The 20,373-nt window shown below is 40.7% G+C and overlaps 1 protein-coding gene across 1 annotated transcript in view; it reads left to right on the top strand.

Moving 5' to 3' along the window:
* agbl4 (AGBL carboxypeptidase 4) overlaps positions 1-20,373 on the top strand; it is a 252,937-nt gene that overhangs the window by 218,212 nt on the left and 14,352 nt on the right. Inside the window, exons 7-9 of the mRNA XM_079350574.1 lie at positions 7,160-7,249; positions 8,379-8,493; positions 9,192-9,303. Of these exons, the coding sequence (XP_079206700.1) occupies positions 7,160-7,249; positions 8,379-8,493; positions 9,192-9,303 (317 nt within the window). The remainder of the gene's footprint in view (positions 1-7,159; positions 7,250-8,378; positions 8,494-9,191; positions 9,304-20,373) is intronic.

The following is a 20,373-nucleotide window of genomic DNA, read 5'->3' as shown; positions in this document are numbered from 1 at the left end:
TCAGTCTGACTGTGTGAAGGCCCAGTTTGTCAGATACACTTTAGTTACAGCTTCTCTCTAAAAAGTGACTGTTGTCTGGTTGACATTTAAGAACAAAACGTGTCCCCCTTCGCCGGGTGTGTAGCTGATTTCTTTTTTCATGCACAAACACACTTCTCCACCATGGTGCAATGATAGGGCAGCGCAGTAGGAGGTATATCCCTCAGAAATCATTTCTCCCTCTCCTTTCTTCCTATTTGTCACTCGTCCTTTCAAGCAAGACGGCCCTTAAAGTTCAGTGGCGCATTCTTCAAAAAAGGCTATTACTGACTGGCTCTGATTCTGTATCATGCCGCGCACACACCAGCCATCCGTCCTTTTTATGTTTCTCTTCTCTTGTCATCATTTTCTGAAGGAGAGAGAGGAGAAGTCTGGGTTTTAGTAAAGGCCTGTGACCAATGCCTTCAAACCTTGCAGTCCCTGCCTCTGACTTTGCGCCAGATGTTTGTATCATATCACTTAAAGGGCATATTGCTTTAGATACTTGACAGAGGTTTTTTTTCTCTCTCTCTCAAGGAATCTCTGTCTCACCCTCTACGTCCATCCCACTCCTTCCGAACACTCAGAGTGTTTCATAAAACCGTGTGTCACTGTAAGAGATACAGGCTGCTTCTGAAGGTGTTAAGTAAAGCTTGGAGTGGTGGTGGTTGTTGTTGCCCAGAGGACAAGACAAAGAATATGTCACATAATAGACGATGATTGCAAGCCTGGATTTAGAACGGTTTGACCTGTGAAAACAGTTTGTTTTTTTAACCTCAGCATTGAGAGTATTTTAAGAAAGAATATATTTAAATGAATGCATCGTTTTGCTTTGAGAACATACAAGTATACTGCTTTATATGTATGAAAGATATTTTTTAAAACATGTCATAGATGTATTTGTTGATTTTATTTTATATTTTTTGCAACTGCTTTACTGTCACATACAGAATCCTTTGCCATTTCTGGTGTCATGTAGCGGGATCTCTGCTCAAAGAAATGTCTTCAGAAAATCAAGGCTTTTGCAACGTTCTCAGCGAGCTGTCTCACTAGAATGATTGAAACTGCATTCTTTGACTTGAGAAATCTAACAAGTTATCTGGCATTTAAAAAAAAATCATGTCAGAGGCAGAAAAAGCAAGTTCTGAAAAAAATACATTTCAACCCTTTTTAATATGAACAGTAAGTGATAGATACTTTTTATATGTATTAATATACAGTAAAGGATTTTCTGGGTTTTTAATAACTTCAAGTTCTTATTCAAGAACATATTAATTTAAATCTTAGTATTTGTAGTTTAAATGTTGTATTGATTTGGGATCAAATAAAACCTGCTCTTTAGTTCAGTGAAATGTTCTATGTTTTCACTCATAGTGGTTTTCAGACTTTAACATATTAAAACCTCTAAAAGAAACCTTGAACAATAAAGAAACTCAAGTGTCTATTTCAGACAAGGTACAATGATTCAGTTAATCTTGATTTTTAAAACTTATGATACAGTGAATGGTTGATAAATCCCCTGGTAATTATTGAAAGTGCATCACTTACCATGTATTGCCTTAAGCAGCAAATTGATGTCAACTATTCAACAATATGAAAAGCAATCGAGAGACTTGCACATTCAAACCAAGGAGAGCAGGTGCTGAGCAGAAATGTCACTAAAAATAAAGAAAAAGATGCTCGCACACTGCAGGGCTCCAATGTTTCAGAACATGTATTTCACCAGCTTAAATAAAAGAAATTTGATTTATTTCAATGATGAAATACATTTTCTCGGAGAGTGTGAGCTTTCTTTTCCTCTGTTGTCAGCAACAATTCAGGACCAATAAGATTTTATCTTACATGGTTTTATGAACGTCTCCTCTTTGCTACAGTTATACATGTGTACTCCACTCCACTGTTTGGTGTTGTAACACATGAACATTAATACACCCATCGTGTTGACCCATAGATAGCAGAGAAGCTTATAAGTGTTTATACCTGTACATAACTCTACTGCTTTAAATCAACATCATGTCAGCATTTTAACAGTATACACAACAGTCATCATTTAGCTCATTATTGTCATGGTGTGTCCACTTTAGCACTCATTTGCAACCCTAACAGGATTGGAGCTCTCAGTAGCAGCACTCTGCTCTTTGGTCAATGATCACTAAAGGTGTGTGTCTCACCACCACCTCTCAGCATTAACATAATTGGAAAGCTCTTCAGCTCAGGCCTGAATGCTGATGTTTAGGACAGATCGTCTCCCCTTCATCCCTCCGTCTGTGTGTTTCCCTGTGTCCCTCCGTCACTCCCATTTTCTGTGACCTCCACTGTCATCACAGTCGCCCTTGAGGAGCAGAAATCTCTCCATTTCACAGGGACCAGCCATAAGGGGGCTTGATTGCGGCAAATTGATCCGTAATCACACAGCGCTCGGAGCTTTTTATCCTGCCGCCTCTTCATCCCCACTTTAGAAGCTCGCCGTTGGCGTATTTACATGCTGTCATCTCAAGGGTTTCCTCTGCTCCAGCCTGTCTCTCTGTCTCTTCTTTGTCCCATCTGTCTTGTCCTTTTTATTTCTCACTCTATCCCTCTGTCCTTTCATGATTCTTCCAATTTTCGTTTCTCTTTCTCCCTGTCCCTCCCCTTTCTGTCTGGATGGGATGCCAGTCGAAGTATCTCGACATAGCCATTGTAATCCCCTCCCTAGGCTAGGTCTGCTCTCTCTATCATACACATACATCAAACCAACAGACATACACACACAGATACACCTCTGACCACCATATCTTGACTGCCCGCTTTATCCACAAACGTCAGATAATTAGACAAGAGAGACAAAGAGGAAATGAGGGAGCTTGTACAAAGAGGGAAAGTGGAAGTGGGTTCACTCAACATCTACCTCAGAAAGGTGTCATACATTATGCCTCTGTGACACCGTACAGTATTCTGCTACTAAATACAACTACAGGCCTGTTGATTTTATTGGACTCACCCCCAATTTCAAATGTGTCCAATTGTAATGGTGGTTCACAGCATTGAAACGTTTTGTTATAAATCATACAGATGAATAGAAAAACATGTCTTGGGTTGTTTTGATTGTAAACCACAAAACCCTGAATGTTTTGCATCATTTTCTGTTTCTTTGCATGCTGCCATCTATCAGTGAAACACTGAACGCTCTTATCTACCTACTATGTCAGGTAAAATAAAAAAATTAAAATATAAAACCCACCGTAGCTCTGTTTGAGAACAGTATGCAGGGACTACTTTTTTTCACTCTGCATCCCTCCCTTCCCCTCTCCTTCTCCTCCTGCAGACAGTTTAGCTGTGTAACGTGTGCTTTGTGAAGTCACGGGGGATGCTTTATGAATGCATGACGAGGCCATGGCACTGCCCCTGCCCTCCCCACCATGAGATGAGCTGAATAAATCAGAGTCATGCTACAGGCCTGACACCACCAACAAACACAAACATACCGACAGGAACAGACTTAAAAAATTTAAGTTGGGGGGCCTGATCAAATACTAGGGAAGAAACCAGCATCATGAAACTGTTATGACTTCAGAGCCCTCTTCATATCAGCACATATCCGAGTTTCTTTCTCTCTCTGTTTGTCCTTGAGGTGGCAGAGGGTGGTGTCAGCGGGGGAGCAAGGGAGGGGAGGGTGTGTGTGAAGAGGTGCAGAGCTTTTGATGCTTGTTGGGGCTCACTCAGCTGGGCAGTACACGCTGCTGCATCTCGTCCCAAGGCTCTGTATAAATTCAATGCCAGTGACAATTTACAGCTCGCGCCCATCCTCGATATGACGCACCGGGCAGGGCGCCGAGCGCGTCTTGTTGCCATCGCGCCAGAGTGAGGCTAATTTATTGCAGTGTAAAACTCGTAGTGCAGAGAGTGGGCAAGGGAGTGTGTGCATGTGTGCATGTGTGTGCGTGTGGGTGTGTTTGGGTGAATGGGGTTTAGAGAGGCCTTGGTTGGAGACTTATGGGGTTACTATGGTCAGAGAGACATTATTTAATTTAATAATCTATTATTACTTATGTTATCTTGTCTAAATACAAAACAGAAGTTAATTGTCCAATGCAATTATTGGTCATTTATTTCTAATCTTAAAAAGATCCCCTATCCTAGGACTCCCCTAGCCTTATGTCTTAAAGTGTGACTGAGATGTTTTATTTCTCAAATCAAATTAACTTTTTAATTGGGTAAACGTATTTAAATATATTCCATGAAGTTTCCAAAAAGGTCTTGACAGGTCCTCCTTTGTTCCTGCTGAGGAAGGCTGAGGAAGACTGATGAAGACGAGCTCAGTTAATTGCATCATGTCACAACTTATGAGATTGAACCCAAAGTTCCCAGGACTGCTGCTGCCTCAGAAAGAGCTGACCAGCACAATCAGGCCTGACCTTCAGTTTCCATTAAATTTATGTTGTTTTTCACTGCCACTTTTCTTCTCTCCACTGATTTACATATTTATCAGAGCTGATCGTAGTTTGACATCCTCTAATTTTTTTTCTGCCGTCTCTGCGAGAGATCGAGTGGTAATGTAGTGTACAGTGCGGCATGTGACTTTGGCAGGTGAGAAATATGCTGAGGTAGGGTTTTGATTTGGAAGTGTGGGCATAAATTCTGCCTCTGCTGCGTTCAGTCACTCATTGTTACACAACCCCTCCCTTCGCCAGCCTCCAACCTCTAACTGTAGCCCTCTCTCACTATTTATTTCCCTGATTATTAAACGTTTAAGTGATGTGGTCAGAGGACTGTGATGGCTTGAAGCTTGAAGTCTGGTATTGCTGTTAATTCACTTTTAGCCCTGTCATATGAATGAAAAGTTGTGTTTTGTACCTTATTACTGCACAAAATACATTTGGGGGTTTTTTTGTAAGAAAAAAATGATCAGTTCATATATTATGTAATATATAAAGAAGATAAAACATAATTTATAATAGTCATTAGTTTGGGCCTAAATTTACACAATTTATATAAGTGTGTCATCATAACACACATTTAGGATGTGGCTCATCTAAAAAATAATACCAAATATATATTATAAAAGGCAGCCAATACAGGCGACTTTGATTGTTTGAACAGCGATGTTTCGTTCTTATCGCCATGATACATTTTTCAAAGCTCTCTGCAGAGAAGGAGGAAAGAGAGTTTGATCATTTTTGTTGTCTCATAAAGCTACTCCTCAATCCTCTGTCTTCTCTTTCTCTTTTCTTCTGTCATTCGTTACCTCTGCGTGTCAACAGCCTGGCCCCTGCCTGCTGATCTCTACTGACACCTTGAGGTCAGGAGTTGCTGCTGCATTGCTGTGCTCTGAGACCCTGACTTTGACCCTAAACTTCTTTTTAATTGTCCTGCACAACCTGAGCCTAAAGTTATATTTTCCTTTCCCATATAGCCTCTCTGCTGTGCTGGATTTCCTCTGGGTGTCTGGGTGCCTATGGAATAGTGGGACTTAATTTTGTGCTACATCGCTTGGATGGGCACAGCCTGATACAGAGGAACACAGAGATACAAACATATAAACACAACAACTACTTGGGGAGCGTTTGTGGGAGCCCTGAGGAGACATAGTCACTAACATTCACACACACTCACATATAAACAGTGGATCCATTGTAAGCTCCAGGAGTCTGCTGTAAGAGATTGTTTTGATGAAGCAGCGAGGGCGCACTAGCTCTGAGACTAAATGTAGCATGGTTAGCACGGTTGAATTCCCCGACAGTCGGGACCTTGGCAGCTGCCTCTGGTTTGGCTTTCAACTTTCTGGTTTCTTGTTTTTAATGTAGGCAGAAAAGCTGTCCTATGTGTAAGCCTTCCTATTTCTTTTTTTTTAACTCCTGATTGCAGCTTTGTGCTCTAGTGTGTGTGTGTGTGTGCATCTGTGTTCTTGTATCAAGAGCCTGTGTGGTGGCCCGGGGTCGAGGCCAAAGTACAATTTCTAGTGATGGAATTTCACAGCCATCAAGCACCCAGCGGCCGGCCAAACCGCAAGCACTCACATTTACAACAAACGGGCCGCCCCGCTCCACGGAGACTCCTGAATGGCAAAGCCATTTGTCTCTGTGAAGGGCAGAGGGAAAAGAAAAGCGAAATAAAATCAGAGAGAGAGTACTTAAACGGAACAACAATTTTTTTTCCTGTTTACGACCCCTAACCACTCATACAGACACACATGCACACACTCACTCTCTCTCTCTCTCTCTCTCTCTCTCTCTCTCTCTCTCTCTCTCTCTCTCTCTCTCTCTCTCTCTCTCTCACACACACACATCTCTGGAGCTAAATTAGAATTAAGCAGAAGAAAAGGTGCATAGCCTGTTGCTAATTAGCATTTTCTCTGCTCAGCAGAAGTAGGTGAAAGAATCAATAAGATATTAAGTTTGTGTATAGCAATGAGGCACACAATCACTTTCATCCATTAGCAACAACAGATGAGAGGAGAACCAAGGGCCAAGAAAACAGCAAAAAAAAATTCAAACAGGTTAAGAGACTCTTATTTTTGTCGTCCAGGCTTTTGTGTGCTGTTAGGAAATGTGAACAAATGCTGCCCTTTAAATATTTACACAACCTCTTACAATGAGAGGTTTATTGACTTTGAGAGTTCAAAGATTTGATGTTTCAAACACTCCACAGTATATCTCTAAAATGTGCCATCATTGATAAGCAAGCAGCTCATACATGTAAGGTCCAGCTCATTTGATCTAATTGAAAAGTCAAAGCAGGTAGGAGAGAAACGTGTAGCCAGAGAGAATTCTTCATTCAGACCTGAAGACTTCAATAAAAGAAGACTTCTATTGAGTCTCACCTGTTGCTGCCTACTCCTGACCTCTGTAGATGTATAATTCACCTTGCCTGTTGAATATTCTGTGTGTGTGTGTGTGTGTGTGTGTGTGTGTGTGTGTGTGTGTGTGTGTTCTTTTGATGATTGATTCATGTGTATCTGGATAAAAATGGGCAGCCAGGTCAGTGTGTGTTTTGACTAAACCTTTAAAACTGGACTGTAATGGACAAAATGAGCGTCTAACTCTAATAATAACAACATAATTTTGACCTTTGTCAATTGCAGTTTTTGGAATAATTCACCTTTGTGGATTGACTATAAACTCCTTTCCTTCAGTTGACACAATGGCTTTGTCTTGCTTGACAGACCTTCCAGGTCCAGAGAGGGGGAAGAAGCTGGTCTTTCTCACATCTCGAGTTCATCCTGGAGAATCTCCTGCCTCCTTTATCTGTCAAGGTAACATTTGAATGTTCGTCCTTTGTTCTATTCAGATGAAGCACCACTGGTCGGAACCTGTTTGGTTTAAAACACCAACACCTGTCTGAGTCCATTGTCTGTTACTTTGATCTGTAGCGGAGGCTAAGATCCTGATTTTAGGCCCTAGTTACCCCCAGTTTTCAAAGCACTGGGTTCTAAATTTAAAAAAAATATATAACTTAATCGCATCTTCATGTTGGTTCTCCCTTGTTTTGTTAATGTTCTCATCTTTTAGGCCACATTTCCATGGTTTGAGTGCAGGCTTATAAGCTCTGCAACTGTCCTAATGATACAGGAATAGATACAAGAACCTGTTGTTTTGTATAATAACTCTGGAAATACAATCTAAAGATATCACTGGGTTGCACCGTCTCTGCTCTGGACTCAAAACTAATAAAACAGCTTGAAAAACAAGGAACCTTTGGGAAATTGTCTCCTTGTGCAGGGCAACAAGCTAAGAGACAGTTTTAGAAAGATTTAATGACTCTGTACTCTCTTCCTCCTTTTCAGACTGAGGTAAGTGAGCAGGTTTGCGTCTTCTGGGTCCAGCTTCCTTGTTTATGGGAGAAGGAAAGGGCTACGAGGAAAGTGGGATGAAGGCCATGGCTTTATGTTTAGTGTTGGCCCCGGTCCACTATTTTGATTCAGAAACAGACTAGACAAAGTCTTTTAAAAAAGGTGAAGAGATGGCCTGATGTGAAGATGAGGTATAGGTACTGGGGTGGGAAAAAAGAATTTATCTTCCTTTCTAACTATTTATTTATGTGTCCATCTAATCTGTCTGTGGTATCAGTCTATTTGAATGTGTGTGTTTTAGTGTGTGTGCATCATCATGAATCAGATGAGTTGGCTCCTCGCCCGCCGCGTGCTGTCTGTTTTTCCAGCGCCGTCTGCTCCATTCCATTTGTATCGATTTAGACTTGACGTCTCCTATTCCTCCCCAGATTCTGACGATGCCCCTCGCTGTCCTTCCCTCTCCTTTTGTTTCTCAAAACTCAATTAACTGCCAACCCGACGTCGCTTTTCTTTTCAAGTCTATTTCTGTGTGTGTGTGTGTGTGTGTGTGTGTGTGTGTGTGTGTGTGTGTTGAATGTTGAACGTTTGGCAGGTGTGATTGACTTCCTTGTAAGCCAACATCCTGTGGCTCAGATCCTAAGGGATCATGTGATCTTCAAGGTTGTCCCCATGCTTAATCCTGACGGAGTCTACCTGGGCAACTACAGGTACACAAACACACCAACACACATCTTTTTATTCTTCATTTGAATGCCTCGCTATATTACAAAAGAATTCACACATTGCATGCGTTTACATTCTGCTACACAAGATGATATCCTCTTAACTCCACCTTTAGGGAGCTTAATGAATTCATATAGCTCACAGCAATGCATTTGTTGGAAGATAGTGTTTGGCTGTAGGGCTCTTCACTCTGTGTCCAGCCTCTCCCCTGCTCTGTCTTTAACACTATTGCTGCAGCTCTGTGGGCTTCCTCCTCTCCTCTTTTCTCTTTCCCTTCTTCATAATTGCCTTTTACTTAATAGACTCAGCCTCAGGAATACTAATGCACACTAAGATAAGCATCAGCTCCGTGCTCCAAGTGCGTTTGTGAGTGCCATCTAGTGATAACTCCTTGTCACTGCCTCCAAAGATAGTAGCAGGGGATTCTTTCTTCCCTACAGTGACAAGCTCTATAATATCATTAACAACAGAGGGAATTTTCATCAGCTTCCTTTCACACAGAATGGTGCTGAGCAGCATATCAACAGAAACTGATTAGTAGTTGTTCTTACCTTCATATGCTTACTTTATTAATACACATGCATGCACTTTCTACCTCTTGGCCAATTTGTGTATGTGTGTGTGTGTGTGTGTGTGTGTGTGTGTGTGTGTGTGTGTTTTGTGTGTATCTTTGTGTATACAGGTGTTCTCTGATGGGCTTCGACCTGAATCGCCACTGGCAGGATCCCTCTCCATGGGCCCACCCCACGCTGCACGCTGTCAAACAACTCATAGTGCAGATGAGCCAAGACCCGGTGAGTGTGCAAGCACAAACATAAATACATGCACACACAAACACACAAGCGCACACTTCCTCCATACTATGCTCAACATTGCTTTGCCACAGTGATGTCTACTGTTCCCAAATAGAGTTTCCTGCCTCCCTGCTTGGTTCAGCATGTTCTTCCAATCTTTGTTTAGGGTGTGTGAGCACTGGGGAGCCAGGAGAGGCCAGTCAGCAGCTCCAGAATGTCAGCTAGGCTCTCCTGGCCACTCAAAACACACCACTGAAGCAAATCTCTGTGCTTTCAGTCTCTTACTGTAACTTTTCGCTTCTCCAGTTTTAGTCTTTCAGACAGGAGAATTCTACACAGGCAGGCAAGGGATTTTTCTCTTTGTTCCTGATGTTAATTATAAGCAGAGCGGCAGGTTGGTGGGATTACTGAAGGTCAGTGAGTGTCCTGGGAATACTCTGCCCTTTTGTACACTCCTCTAATCCTGATAAGAGAGGGAGCAGGCCGGGGCGGGATGCAGGGCAGGCCAGAGATGGGGTGAGGCGCAGGGCTGGCATTGGGCAGATTAACCTTTTCCCCCGGCTCTGACACGCTGATCGATAGACTCTGTCATGGCAGGGTGATCCACTCATAGCTGTCATTCACACACGCACAATTACACACACACCTACTATACACACAAACACATACAGCATCACTTAATGACAAAACTGCAATCCTTCATAGCAGACAAACAGGTGTAGTTGCAGATTCTTACATAGATTTTGAAATTATAATGTTGACTTTTCTTCCCTCCAAACTGGATTTTGAGTCATTCTTAAAGGATGCTTATTAAGACTGAGGACATCTTTGCTTTATCTCTTGATTTTGTTTAACTTTAGCTCTCTTGGCTTTTACCTTTTATTCATGTATCTTAGTGTATATTTCATGTCAAAGATGACTTTTATAGAACTATTATCTATTTTCTTTCCTCAGGTTTTACAGTTCACTATTCGTTCTAAAGTAATATAACAGCTGTATTTGCCATAATGGCTTTTTCAACCTCATTTTTCTCCTGTTCATGTAGTCACATGCTATCAAATGACAATATCAACTCTTTGATTACATGGAATCTATTTAGCTGCAACAAGGGACAAGTATTCACAGAAGCAGATGTGTCATCACCTGCACTTTTGCATATTTTTTTGTCTTATTCTGTAGCTACACATGAAAATAATGTCAGATTTAAACAACAGTTGCTGTCGCCACATACACGTCCTTACTCTCCTGGCATCACAGTGACTTTTAGTTCTTGGTGTTGGTTAATGCAGCTCCTGGTCAATACAAAATTGGTCAACATTTTTCCTAATTCCACTCCTGCTGTTCAGACCCCTTCCTCTCCCTCTCCTTCTCTGTTGATAACCATCCCACCACTACTTGTCCCCCTACATCCCCTCCTTTCTCCCCGATGATTGCCTTCAGTCTTGCAGAGTTAATTTAGAAGCTTGGGCAACCTCTCCTCTTCTGTCTTTCTCGCCACAGCCAGTTAATCCCATCTGACACACTACTCATGTCTGGGGCTCCCACATGCCAGTTTTAATGCCAACTCTGTAGCCAGGAGGCCCTGCGCTCCTGCCCTCCATTCATGCTCATCTCACACAGCGGGCACCCAGTCTAATGAGGCTACCAGGGTTGGAGGGCTCTGCTGGAGGACTCCATTAACGGGAGATCAGCAGCAGCCACAGTACAACAGTTAGCTAAGCTAGCATGCGGCCAATTTACCTAGCTGCTAACTCAGTAAGGTCATTTGTTTAAAAACCAGAAAACTGAGATGAAAGTAAAATTGGAAAGAAATGTAAATCTTTTGGTATTTTTGATGCATATTTATAATATTAATACTTAGCATGAAAAAGTGTACTTGATAATATCATCAATTTCACTTAAACAACTTAAAGATAAAGAGAAAATAAAACACAGCTACTTACTAACATTGATTTCAACCTTAAGTATATGATTTCTTTTTTTTCTTTTTTCTTTTTAAATAGTTCGTCAGGGATTAACTGCGTGTGGAGAGAAATGCCTGAGCTTAATTGTCATAAGTCACAAGTTGGCTAATACTGTTTTTAAAAGCAGCTCTTTGTACTTGTTACGTTACTGTAATTGCTGATGCTGCAACAGGACTAATACAGCAAAAGTTAATGTTGTTTGTTGGCTACAGTAAATTGAAATAAGCACTTCTTGAAAAAAACAAAACAATACTTGACTCATACAAATGATGAATCAATCAATCTTTGTGATCAATAATTCCTATCTTGCACTAATAACTCAAAAAAAATCTAAACTTTTGATCATGAAGATGCCTTTGATTGGTTTCAATACACACAGTTTGAATTGATATGATACCTGTCAAGACTGATTAAACAGCAACAAAGAGAATTTTACCCTGGTATAAGTTAGTGCTTGACCACCAGCCTGCATTTCTACTTTGATATGAAAGGCCGTGTGATTGTACTCTGACATTTGGACAGTTTTTTGTGCTGATTCACAATTCATTCACTATAAGCTTAAAAACCAAGACTAAAAATTCAACATCATCTAGAGATATTTGGTCTTTGAAAGTAATTTAAGTGCAACCTTTGCAGATGATGCAGTGCTTATTTATTTAACTTGAAGTGTACCTTAATGTAAGTTAATCTGAGCCAGACATGATCTTATTATCGTGACTTCTTAAGACACTCACAGATCTCTTTATAAATCCCAATTCAAAGCCACACTGCCCACTGTTGCATTATGGAGCTCATTCAATTTAACAAAAAGCTGGTTGTCCATCATTGTGAATTCAGAGCCATTCTCTTTATGCTGAGAAAATAACTACCCTTTTCTGTTCAGGCAATAACTTTCCAGACAAGTGGCATTTAAATCAAAGCTTGTGGTGGGAGCAATCTACTTTGCATTAGCGATGATGGCTGGAAACCTTTATTTGTAAAATATTTGTATAAAATTTTAACAGTGTTTAGATCATTTGTATCCATGGTGTTTATGAAAGACTCTCTTCTGAACAAGAGATGATGTTAAAAAATCAGACACTTAAAGTCCCATCAGTTGGCTCACCTGGAAAGGTTATATTAAAGTATGAATACAGATTGTGCACATTTTGGCATCAAGGCTATAAATACATTACTCCTTATAAAGTACAGACTGCATAAAAATAGACCGAGGAATGATTACAAATATTCTCTCTTTAGGGGAAACAAAGCCATATGGGTATATAAGGTAAAACAGAGGTGCATGTAATGTGTAATACTCCAAAACTGAAAATAGTCCCCAGCAAATGTTGTGTGCTGATAAAAAAAAAAAAACATTAATCTGGAGCTATTATAAGTATCATTTACTTCTGTTTCAGTGATAAATGCAAAACAGATCATAAAGCCCTTTAATTTGATACAAACTTTAAAAGTACAAGTTAGAATCAGTGGGCCTGGTGTTGTGTTTTTAAAAGTAGTCACATAGAAATGATTTAGGGCAGACTAATGTACTGCGGGTTTCTGTCTTTTCACAGGATGTGTTGACGATTAGAAATGTACGACAAAGCGCCGTAGTTATCCTTCCTGTTTTTCTTTTAACACCAGTGTATTTAATGTGTCTCTTTGGGGTTAGTCATGTGTTTACCAGTAAAAGCGGAATGTTCTCAAAGGTTGTTGTTCTTTCACATTACTTTTATTTATTTATTTATTTATTTATTTATGTAAGGGTTACCACTCTTACTAATCTCACCGAGAATTAGTACCCACTGTTCCGCTCTGGGGTTCTTCTCAGCTTCAGTTCAGCTGGTACTACACATACTTTCAAACAGGACAAATTAATGTAAGCTTTTACCGTTGTCAGGGTAAGCGCTGTTTGTGATAGTATGAAAAAAAAAAAAATTGTTTTACATCTGTCCTCAGGAGACACAGGTGTTTCAGGAGTTATTTGGTCAGTTGGATTCATCAGGTGACTAGAAAAGAGGGCCTGGGATTTGGATGATGCTGGTCGTGCAAGAGGACGATTATTTGCGATCGTGTTAACCATAAAAACAAACACTGTGGCTCAAAGTTCAGTGAGAGTGTTAGTGCTTGCTCAAACTGTTCCATAAAACTCCATCATTTACCATCTGCAGCTGAATATTGGTCAGCAGGGAAAATGGCTGAAAGAGGCAGCGATGCAAGGAGCTATAATCTGTTCCCAAGCTACCCTGTTGTTTGTTTTGAAAAGAGAGAAATCGAGAAGGAGAAAGAAAAAAAGGAAAAGAGACCCACGAAACAAATGGACCCATCTTCTTCCTAAAGCGTTGCTTTTCCAGCTCATTTATCAAAAGCAGAAGAAGAATTCTTTTTGATTGGCTGATTACCAGGAGCATTCATCATCGGCCGACATATCCCCACCAATTCGACGCTGCCATTTTGGATAATTTGTTAAAGATGACAAAGAGGTCATTGTTGCCTTGGCTTCTATTTGACCTTTTTAATATTAGAAAATGAATTTTCTATCTGAAACAAACGTGTAAGGTCCTGTCACAGCGTCTAGATACATTTTGTACCTTGAAATCCCCCTTAATGCCCTCCTTCTATGATTCCACTACAGTTTGTTTTTCTTTCTCTGTGTCTTACTCTCTTTTCCACGGTCAGACTTACCTTTTTTTGTTTAAATTCTGTGTATCTCCTTGTGTTTGTATTCATACTCATTTGACTCGTGTCCTCGTGTGTTCTTAACCACTTCTGATCCATCATCCCTGTCTGGTGTCATTAACTCAATTATCCACTCTCCTTGACCCAAGTTAACTTATTTCAAAAGATTTTTACTTTTTCATTTTTTACATCATTGATCAAATTAAACTTCACTACTTCCCCCTTGCTTCATGTTTTCAGTCTTTTCTTATCATCTCTTGTCTGTATCTATCACCCACCTCTCCTCCCTCTAGTGTTCTCCTGGCAGGCCCTCTCAACAGATGTGGCATCTTATGTGGCACTAACAGGCTGGAAGCGGAGGGCTGCCTGCGCCCGTTCAGGCTGATTACAAGTCACCTCTGTGTTCATAAACAGACAAATACCGACATCAACTTGAGTGCAGAGTACCGACAGAGAGGGTACGAGTAAGACAGAGACAGAGGCAGACTTTGCATCATTTACTTTTGTCCATTAAACAGGTTTGGCCTTTTGCCATGTTCTGTCACTGGGACATCATGAGAGGGTCACTGAGAGAATTGCCTTCTCTGGCTAATGAAATGTTGGTCAGAGTTTCACATCTTATACGTTTATATTTCTCTCCATTTTGTGTGGGTAAGTTTGAGTGTTTCATTATCACACAGTTCCATAAATTTACCCCAACTTTCTACGCTGTATACTTGAACATGAGGCCATGCTGCCTCTGAATATATGAAATATTCAAAAGAGCAGCCCAACGTCACTCGCCAGTGACCACGCCTCCTTTTGGGTATAAACAGCTCCAGTTACAGGGCACTGGCTTATCAGCTTAATTGTTTCCATTATTGATACACACTTAACAAACAAAGACTCTTAGCGACAGAAAGTGTAAGGGATGTAGGCCATTACTTGGAGATTCAATAAGGTAATTGTAAATGTGGCCGTATGAAACCTCCGGCCACAAGTTGTGGTCGTTGGTTCATTTATGGGAAGGGATGATGAACGGACACTGTTGAAGGTCTATATCATTTTTTTTTTTCGATGTAACAACACTGATAGTCTACCAGCAACTTGATAATATAATTGTCCGCTAGACTGGGAATAACAATTGAGCTAAAATTTAGCATTAAACGCTGCAGTATTTTTTTTTCCTTATGCTAAATGGGAAAAAAATGAATTTTTGTATTAATCAGGTTTCATTTAGAAGGAATATTTTTCACCCAGTAAGGGGCGGGGCAGGCATTTTATGGACAAAGTGATGACAGAAATGAATTTCTGTCATTAATAGCACCTTTTCTAGAACAGACGTCCAAAAGTGCTTCACAATAAAGAATTGAGCAGAGACATTACAAACAGACTTTTACATAAAATCAAATAGAAACAGATCACTTCTGGGGGAAGACAGTTCCAAAATGTAGGTGCCACAACCTCACTTTATGTTTTCTGCCTCGTGCAAGGAACAACCAGCAGACCTTGGTCAGAGGACCTCAGGGACCTGCTGATGTTAAATGGCATCAGCAGCTCAATGACGTAAGCCGGAGCTTGACCATGCAAACAATACACTCTGTGGTTCGGTAAATCATATACCTATGGCTTTTCAGAAATATGTAATGTGGAACATATTCTTTAGACGGTTAACAAACAAATCCCCAGTTGCAGACTTTAAATGAGAACCCTGATTCTGTTTGTCTAAAATTAGTGATCAATTATTTAAAAGAAAATGTTGTTGTGATACATCTACTAATGTAACTATAAACTAGTCTCCATATGCCTGTGCAAAAACATAATACTTAAAAGGCATAGCAACAGTAACTAACGGGATCTGGCTTTGTCAACAGCGTGCTGGCATCACTCCAGCCAAAGGTCTGCTTTCCCAACATCGAACATCGTGCCCATTTCAAAAACCAGCTAGATCCTGTTGAGAAAACTGTCATTCCTCCCACAGGTAAAAAGGCAATATTTATACATTGGATAATATTCATTACATAATGAACAAGTTTAACTTTCTTCACTTGAACAAGCAGCAGTTTCCACTCTTTTTAAAAAGGTATGCTGCTGATGCTAAGAGCTTTATACAGGAGCTTGTAATCCTGCTTCAATCAGCTCCTTTTTCCTTTCTGTGTAAAGATAAGCCCCACGTTTACAGCCCTTGTAGCACCCCCTGCACCTAGCTCTAATTAATATGCAGGAGATAAGTACTTGTCTGACAAAATTCATTCGTTTGACCTTCTAGGCTTTACACTAAACTGTTTGCGGCTGCTGCAAGTTCACCACAAGTTGAGAGTTCCCTGGAGTTTCTGCAGCGAGATGGGGCTTTTGTTTCTCTCTGAGAGGTTTAATTTGGACAGCTCACTCTACCCTCTGTTTCCCTCTCTCACTCGCACAAATTGTCTTCTGACTTTCATTCGGCAGTCTCTGTTTCTTAATTGCCCTTAATTGCTTAATTACAATTTCAAATGAACAATTCTGGAGGTCAGAGTGGGTTGTTAATTGAAGCATCAATCACAGCACTGAGGCCTTCAGAACTGTCCTGGTTTGATTGACAGCACATTATGTGAGTATTGTAGAAAGCCTGGACCTGACATTGTGGGGGCTGCATGGCTGTTCCCCCTGTTACAGCTGCTTCTCTGCTGTCCTTTGCATCATACTGTGAAGGAGAAACTTAGTGGGGAACCAGGACAGAAAAGACTTGAATTGAACCAAATTGTGTTTGCTTCACCTTGCATTAAGGAAAAGGTGGCAGCTATAACGCACACGCTCTTTTTGTGAACATTTTCTCTGTTTTTTTGTTGGTTTCATTATAATCTGCTGCTTTCCTTTGACTCCAAACAAATACATTCAGATGGTTTAAAGTTTCAGAAATATTAACCAGGCATTAGTGACCATAGATTGGCCATTAATGGTTTTATTTCATTTTTAATTAATCACCTGATTAATGGCTTGATAATTCAATTTATCTTTACTTCTACATAAAAACTTGGAATAGAAATTAATTAAAGTGTCCCATCTCTATATCCCAAAAGGTATCAGATGTCACCTTTAGTCTGTTCAAAATTCCAAAATCCAAAAAGTATATGACTGTCAATAAATCACTGCCACTTATGTGGCCATTTCCCACTGCCGATCTGACTATGCAGGAGCTGGCACTCTTTTTTAACATGCCCTGATTAGAACATGTAGGTATCTAGTGCATAAGGCTTTTCAATTCCCAAACACCTATTTGACCTCATAGCAGAACACAAGTCTTACCGCTCGTGTTTGTCTTGTGTCCAAGAATAACATTTCTTTGAAACATTCATTTATAAAGTTTTACTCATCAACCCTTCCATTGTCATGTTTTCTCCACTGAAAGTATATCCCTGACTTAAAGAGAATATATATTCAAATCTTTGAAACTAGATCTTAAAATATTTGTCGTGTTGAAAAACTAAACCCTGTTCATAATCCACTGACAAAAATCATAGCCGTAGTGATGTTACTTTTCTTGTAAGATTTTATAAATGAAAAACATACTAGAGCCGCAATTCTCAACTGGTCTGTCCTCAAGACCCACCAACAACTTCTTCATGAAAATCTTGACTTGAATTTACGATATTTTTCCACCAATTAGATTTACTTTGTCAAAGAAATGTGCAGTTTGGACCTCAAACGGTACAAAACAAGTGACAGAACAAAGTCATGACATGTCAATAACAACTTGTTAGACTTTTTTAACAATGTTTCCCACTGAAAACTCCTTTGTGACGCACTTTAGGGTCCCACCCCGCTAGTTGAGACCCACTATACGAAAGTGTTTATAGTTTCTATGTAAGAAAATCAAAAACTTAAAAATACTGTTCAAAGAACAATTGATTGACCCACCATTACTTTCAATTTTTTTCCTGTTTAGTTTGAAAGATTTACTCACCTGCATGACCTCAAACACACCAAGTATTTCCTGCTATCACACAGTCTTTACTTGGCAGAAACTAGCAGAGATTGTTTTTTATTGGGATAATGTATACTCGTGAAAAAAATCGAAAGAAAGATGTGTTGCTTTACTTTCTTCTATCCCCCCCCCCCCCCCCACCCCTTAAGGGGAGAGACCCAGGTGATTATTAGTCTGGTTTTCCTTGTTTAGACCCCGGCTGGCTGGGTGGAGCTCCTTCCACCTTCCTCTCTCTGACTCGTCGAGCTGGATTTACCTCACTCCTCACCTTCCTTTCTGAACTCCCCCTCTTCTCTTTCCCCATTTGTTGACCCCCTCTTTCATTCCATTCCCCCAACACTCCCTTTTTGTCTCTTTAAATATTTCTCGCTCTCTCCTCTGCTCAGCTGGCAGCTTTTTTTTTAATCCCTCTTTTTTCGTTAATGTTTTCTGTTGTTTTTCTCTCCCTCGCTTTCTTTCACTGTCCTCTCCAACCCCTTACCCCGCCCCTCCTCCCCACCTTCTCCTGCTGCTGCTTCTCTCCTCTGGGGCTCCATCCATCAGGTTGTCGGGGGCTGCTAGCGGCTGACTCCCAGCCACCATATTTCACCGCCAGCCAGCCAAGCAGCTGACAGCACAGCCACTGCCAGGAAATTGCTTTGGCTGTGAGCGGAATTTCAAACACGGGCACACTGCGTCGCCTGGGCTGCCCAAGCACCACTTCCCTCGCTCTCTCTCTTTCTTCCCCCTCCCTCTCTCCTGTCAATCTCTCTACACACATCTCTATGCCTCTCCATATCTCTTTTTGTCTTCCTCTATGTTTTCTCCTTCTGTTTGTCTTTATGTTCTTATTTCCTGTCTTTCTCTTTCACTCCCTCACATCTCTGTATATTGTGCTGTTTGCTCTCACCTGGCCCTCTGATTCTCCATACACCCTCATGCACAAACCCATAGCCATTGTGTTTTTTTTTCTCTTTGTCTTTTGTCCGTCTTTGGTTTTTCCCTATCTCTCTGCTCTCTCTCCTTCACCTTCAACCCATACTATCTCTCCTCTTCCTTTTTTCCATCCTCTCATTCTTCCCTTCTTTTCCCTCCACTTTACGACCCAAAGGGAACAAGGTGTGGGGCTGAATTCGTAATGAGAGAGGGAGAGGGAGGGAGATAAAGATGAGAAAGAAGAAAAGGGGAAGGATAAAACCAGAAGAAAATGAATGAGGCTATACGATAGAGTGAGTAGGGCAGGTGGATGGTGGAGCTGCTGCTGTGTTAAGGGTCAGAAGGTGTGTGTGTTCATATGTTTGTGTGTAAAAAACAGATTTAGTTGAATTGAGGACTTTTTTTGCCCAGTGAGGTCATTTCTGCTGGTCTGGTCCTCGCTGGTCAAGGTTTACAGAACAGGTTGAAGGAATATACAGTAGCTTTATTGTTTCAGACTGGACTGTTAGAGGGAAGAAATAACATGATCATGGTGTGTCTCTGCTACCAATACCCAAGGCAGTACAATGGATCAAATTTCATTTAAATAAAGATAATAGGCGCGGGATAAAATGTACGGCAAAATGTGCTGTCCTTACTCGTAAAGTAGATAAAAAGCAGGGTTAACGTCGGACAGCAGTAAAAAAAAAAAAAAAAAAGTCAATTTAACGCTGAATCCCATTGAATGTATACAGACAATGATTTGAGCTTTAAAGGGGCTTTTATACATTTTTGTGTATCATGAGTTACCCTGTACTTCCTCCCCCTCCCATATAGAAAACACCATTGTAGGTACATAATGTGCTATTATGAATATGATACACTTTTAACTGTGAAAAGGGTTAAAAGAATATTTGCAATTCGATTCAGGTCTGATATTCATTTTCTAAATCGCATTTATCAAATGCTGGTTTTTTTCGTTAGCTTGAGTGTATGCCACTGCAGTCTATATATGCACAGTGATGGAAAAGAAAGGCCTCAGTTGACAAGTCAAACGTAATATCCACCTTCCTTATTTCACTTATTTATGTAGGTCCTGACATTGTTAATGTGCATAAAAATTGTCATGCTGGTATGACAAAAAACCTCTATGGGGAGGACTCTTTGAAATTTTAAAGGGGGCACCACTGAGCCATTTAGCCACGCCCACTTGTTATACCCAAATGACAAGTTTCACTTTCCTACTGGGATCATGTGTGTGACGTTTGGCGAGTCTACGACAATAATAAGCCCCTCACAAAACTACCTGTTTGCGGCGAACAACGCGTCTGTATTGGGAAAGTGTTCAAAGTAGACGTTTGAGCTTGAAACCGTAGAATGGCCACGGTGTTAGGACGGTCCACAACCCTCTTGAGAAGGATACGATGTACTTTGTAGCTGTAGCTAGTGCTAATTCAGAAGCAGTAACTTCCTGTTGTCAACAGATGGTGCTGTGAGCAATACAGACATTTTTAGCATGGATGTGTTCAGGGCAGACCCTGTATCGTGCATGACAAATTTGGTGATTTTTAAATTCTGCATGGCAGAAAAAAAAAACCATGCAAGTTGACC

This window comes from Symphodus melops (assembly GCF_947650265.1).
Source record: "Symphodus melops genome assembly, chromosome: 8".
NCBI lineage: Eukaryota > Metazoa > Chordata > Actinopteri > Labriformes > Labridae > Symphodus > Symphodus melops.
Note: the sequence above shows the minus strand (reverse complement) of the source record. Positions and strands in the feature narration are given on the sequence as shown.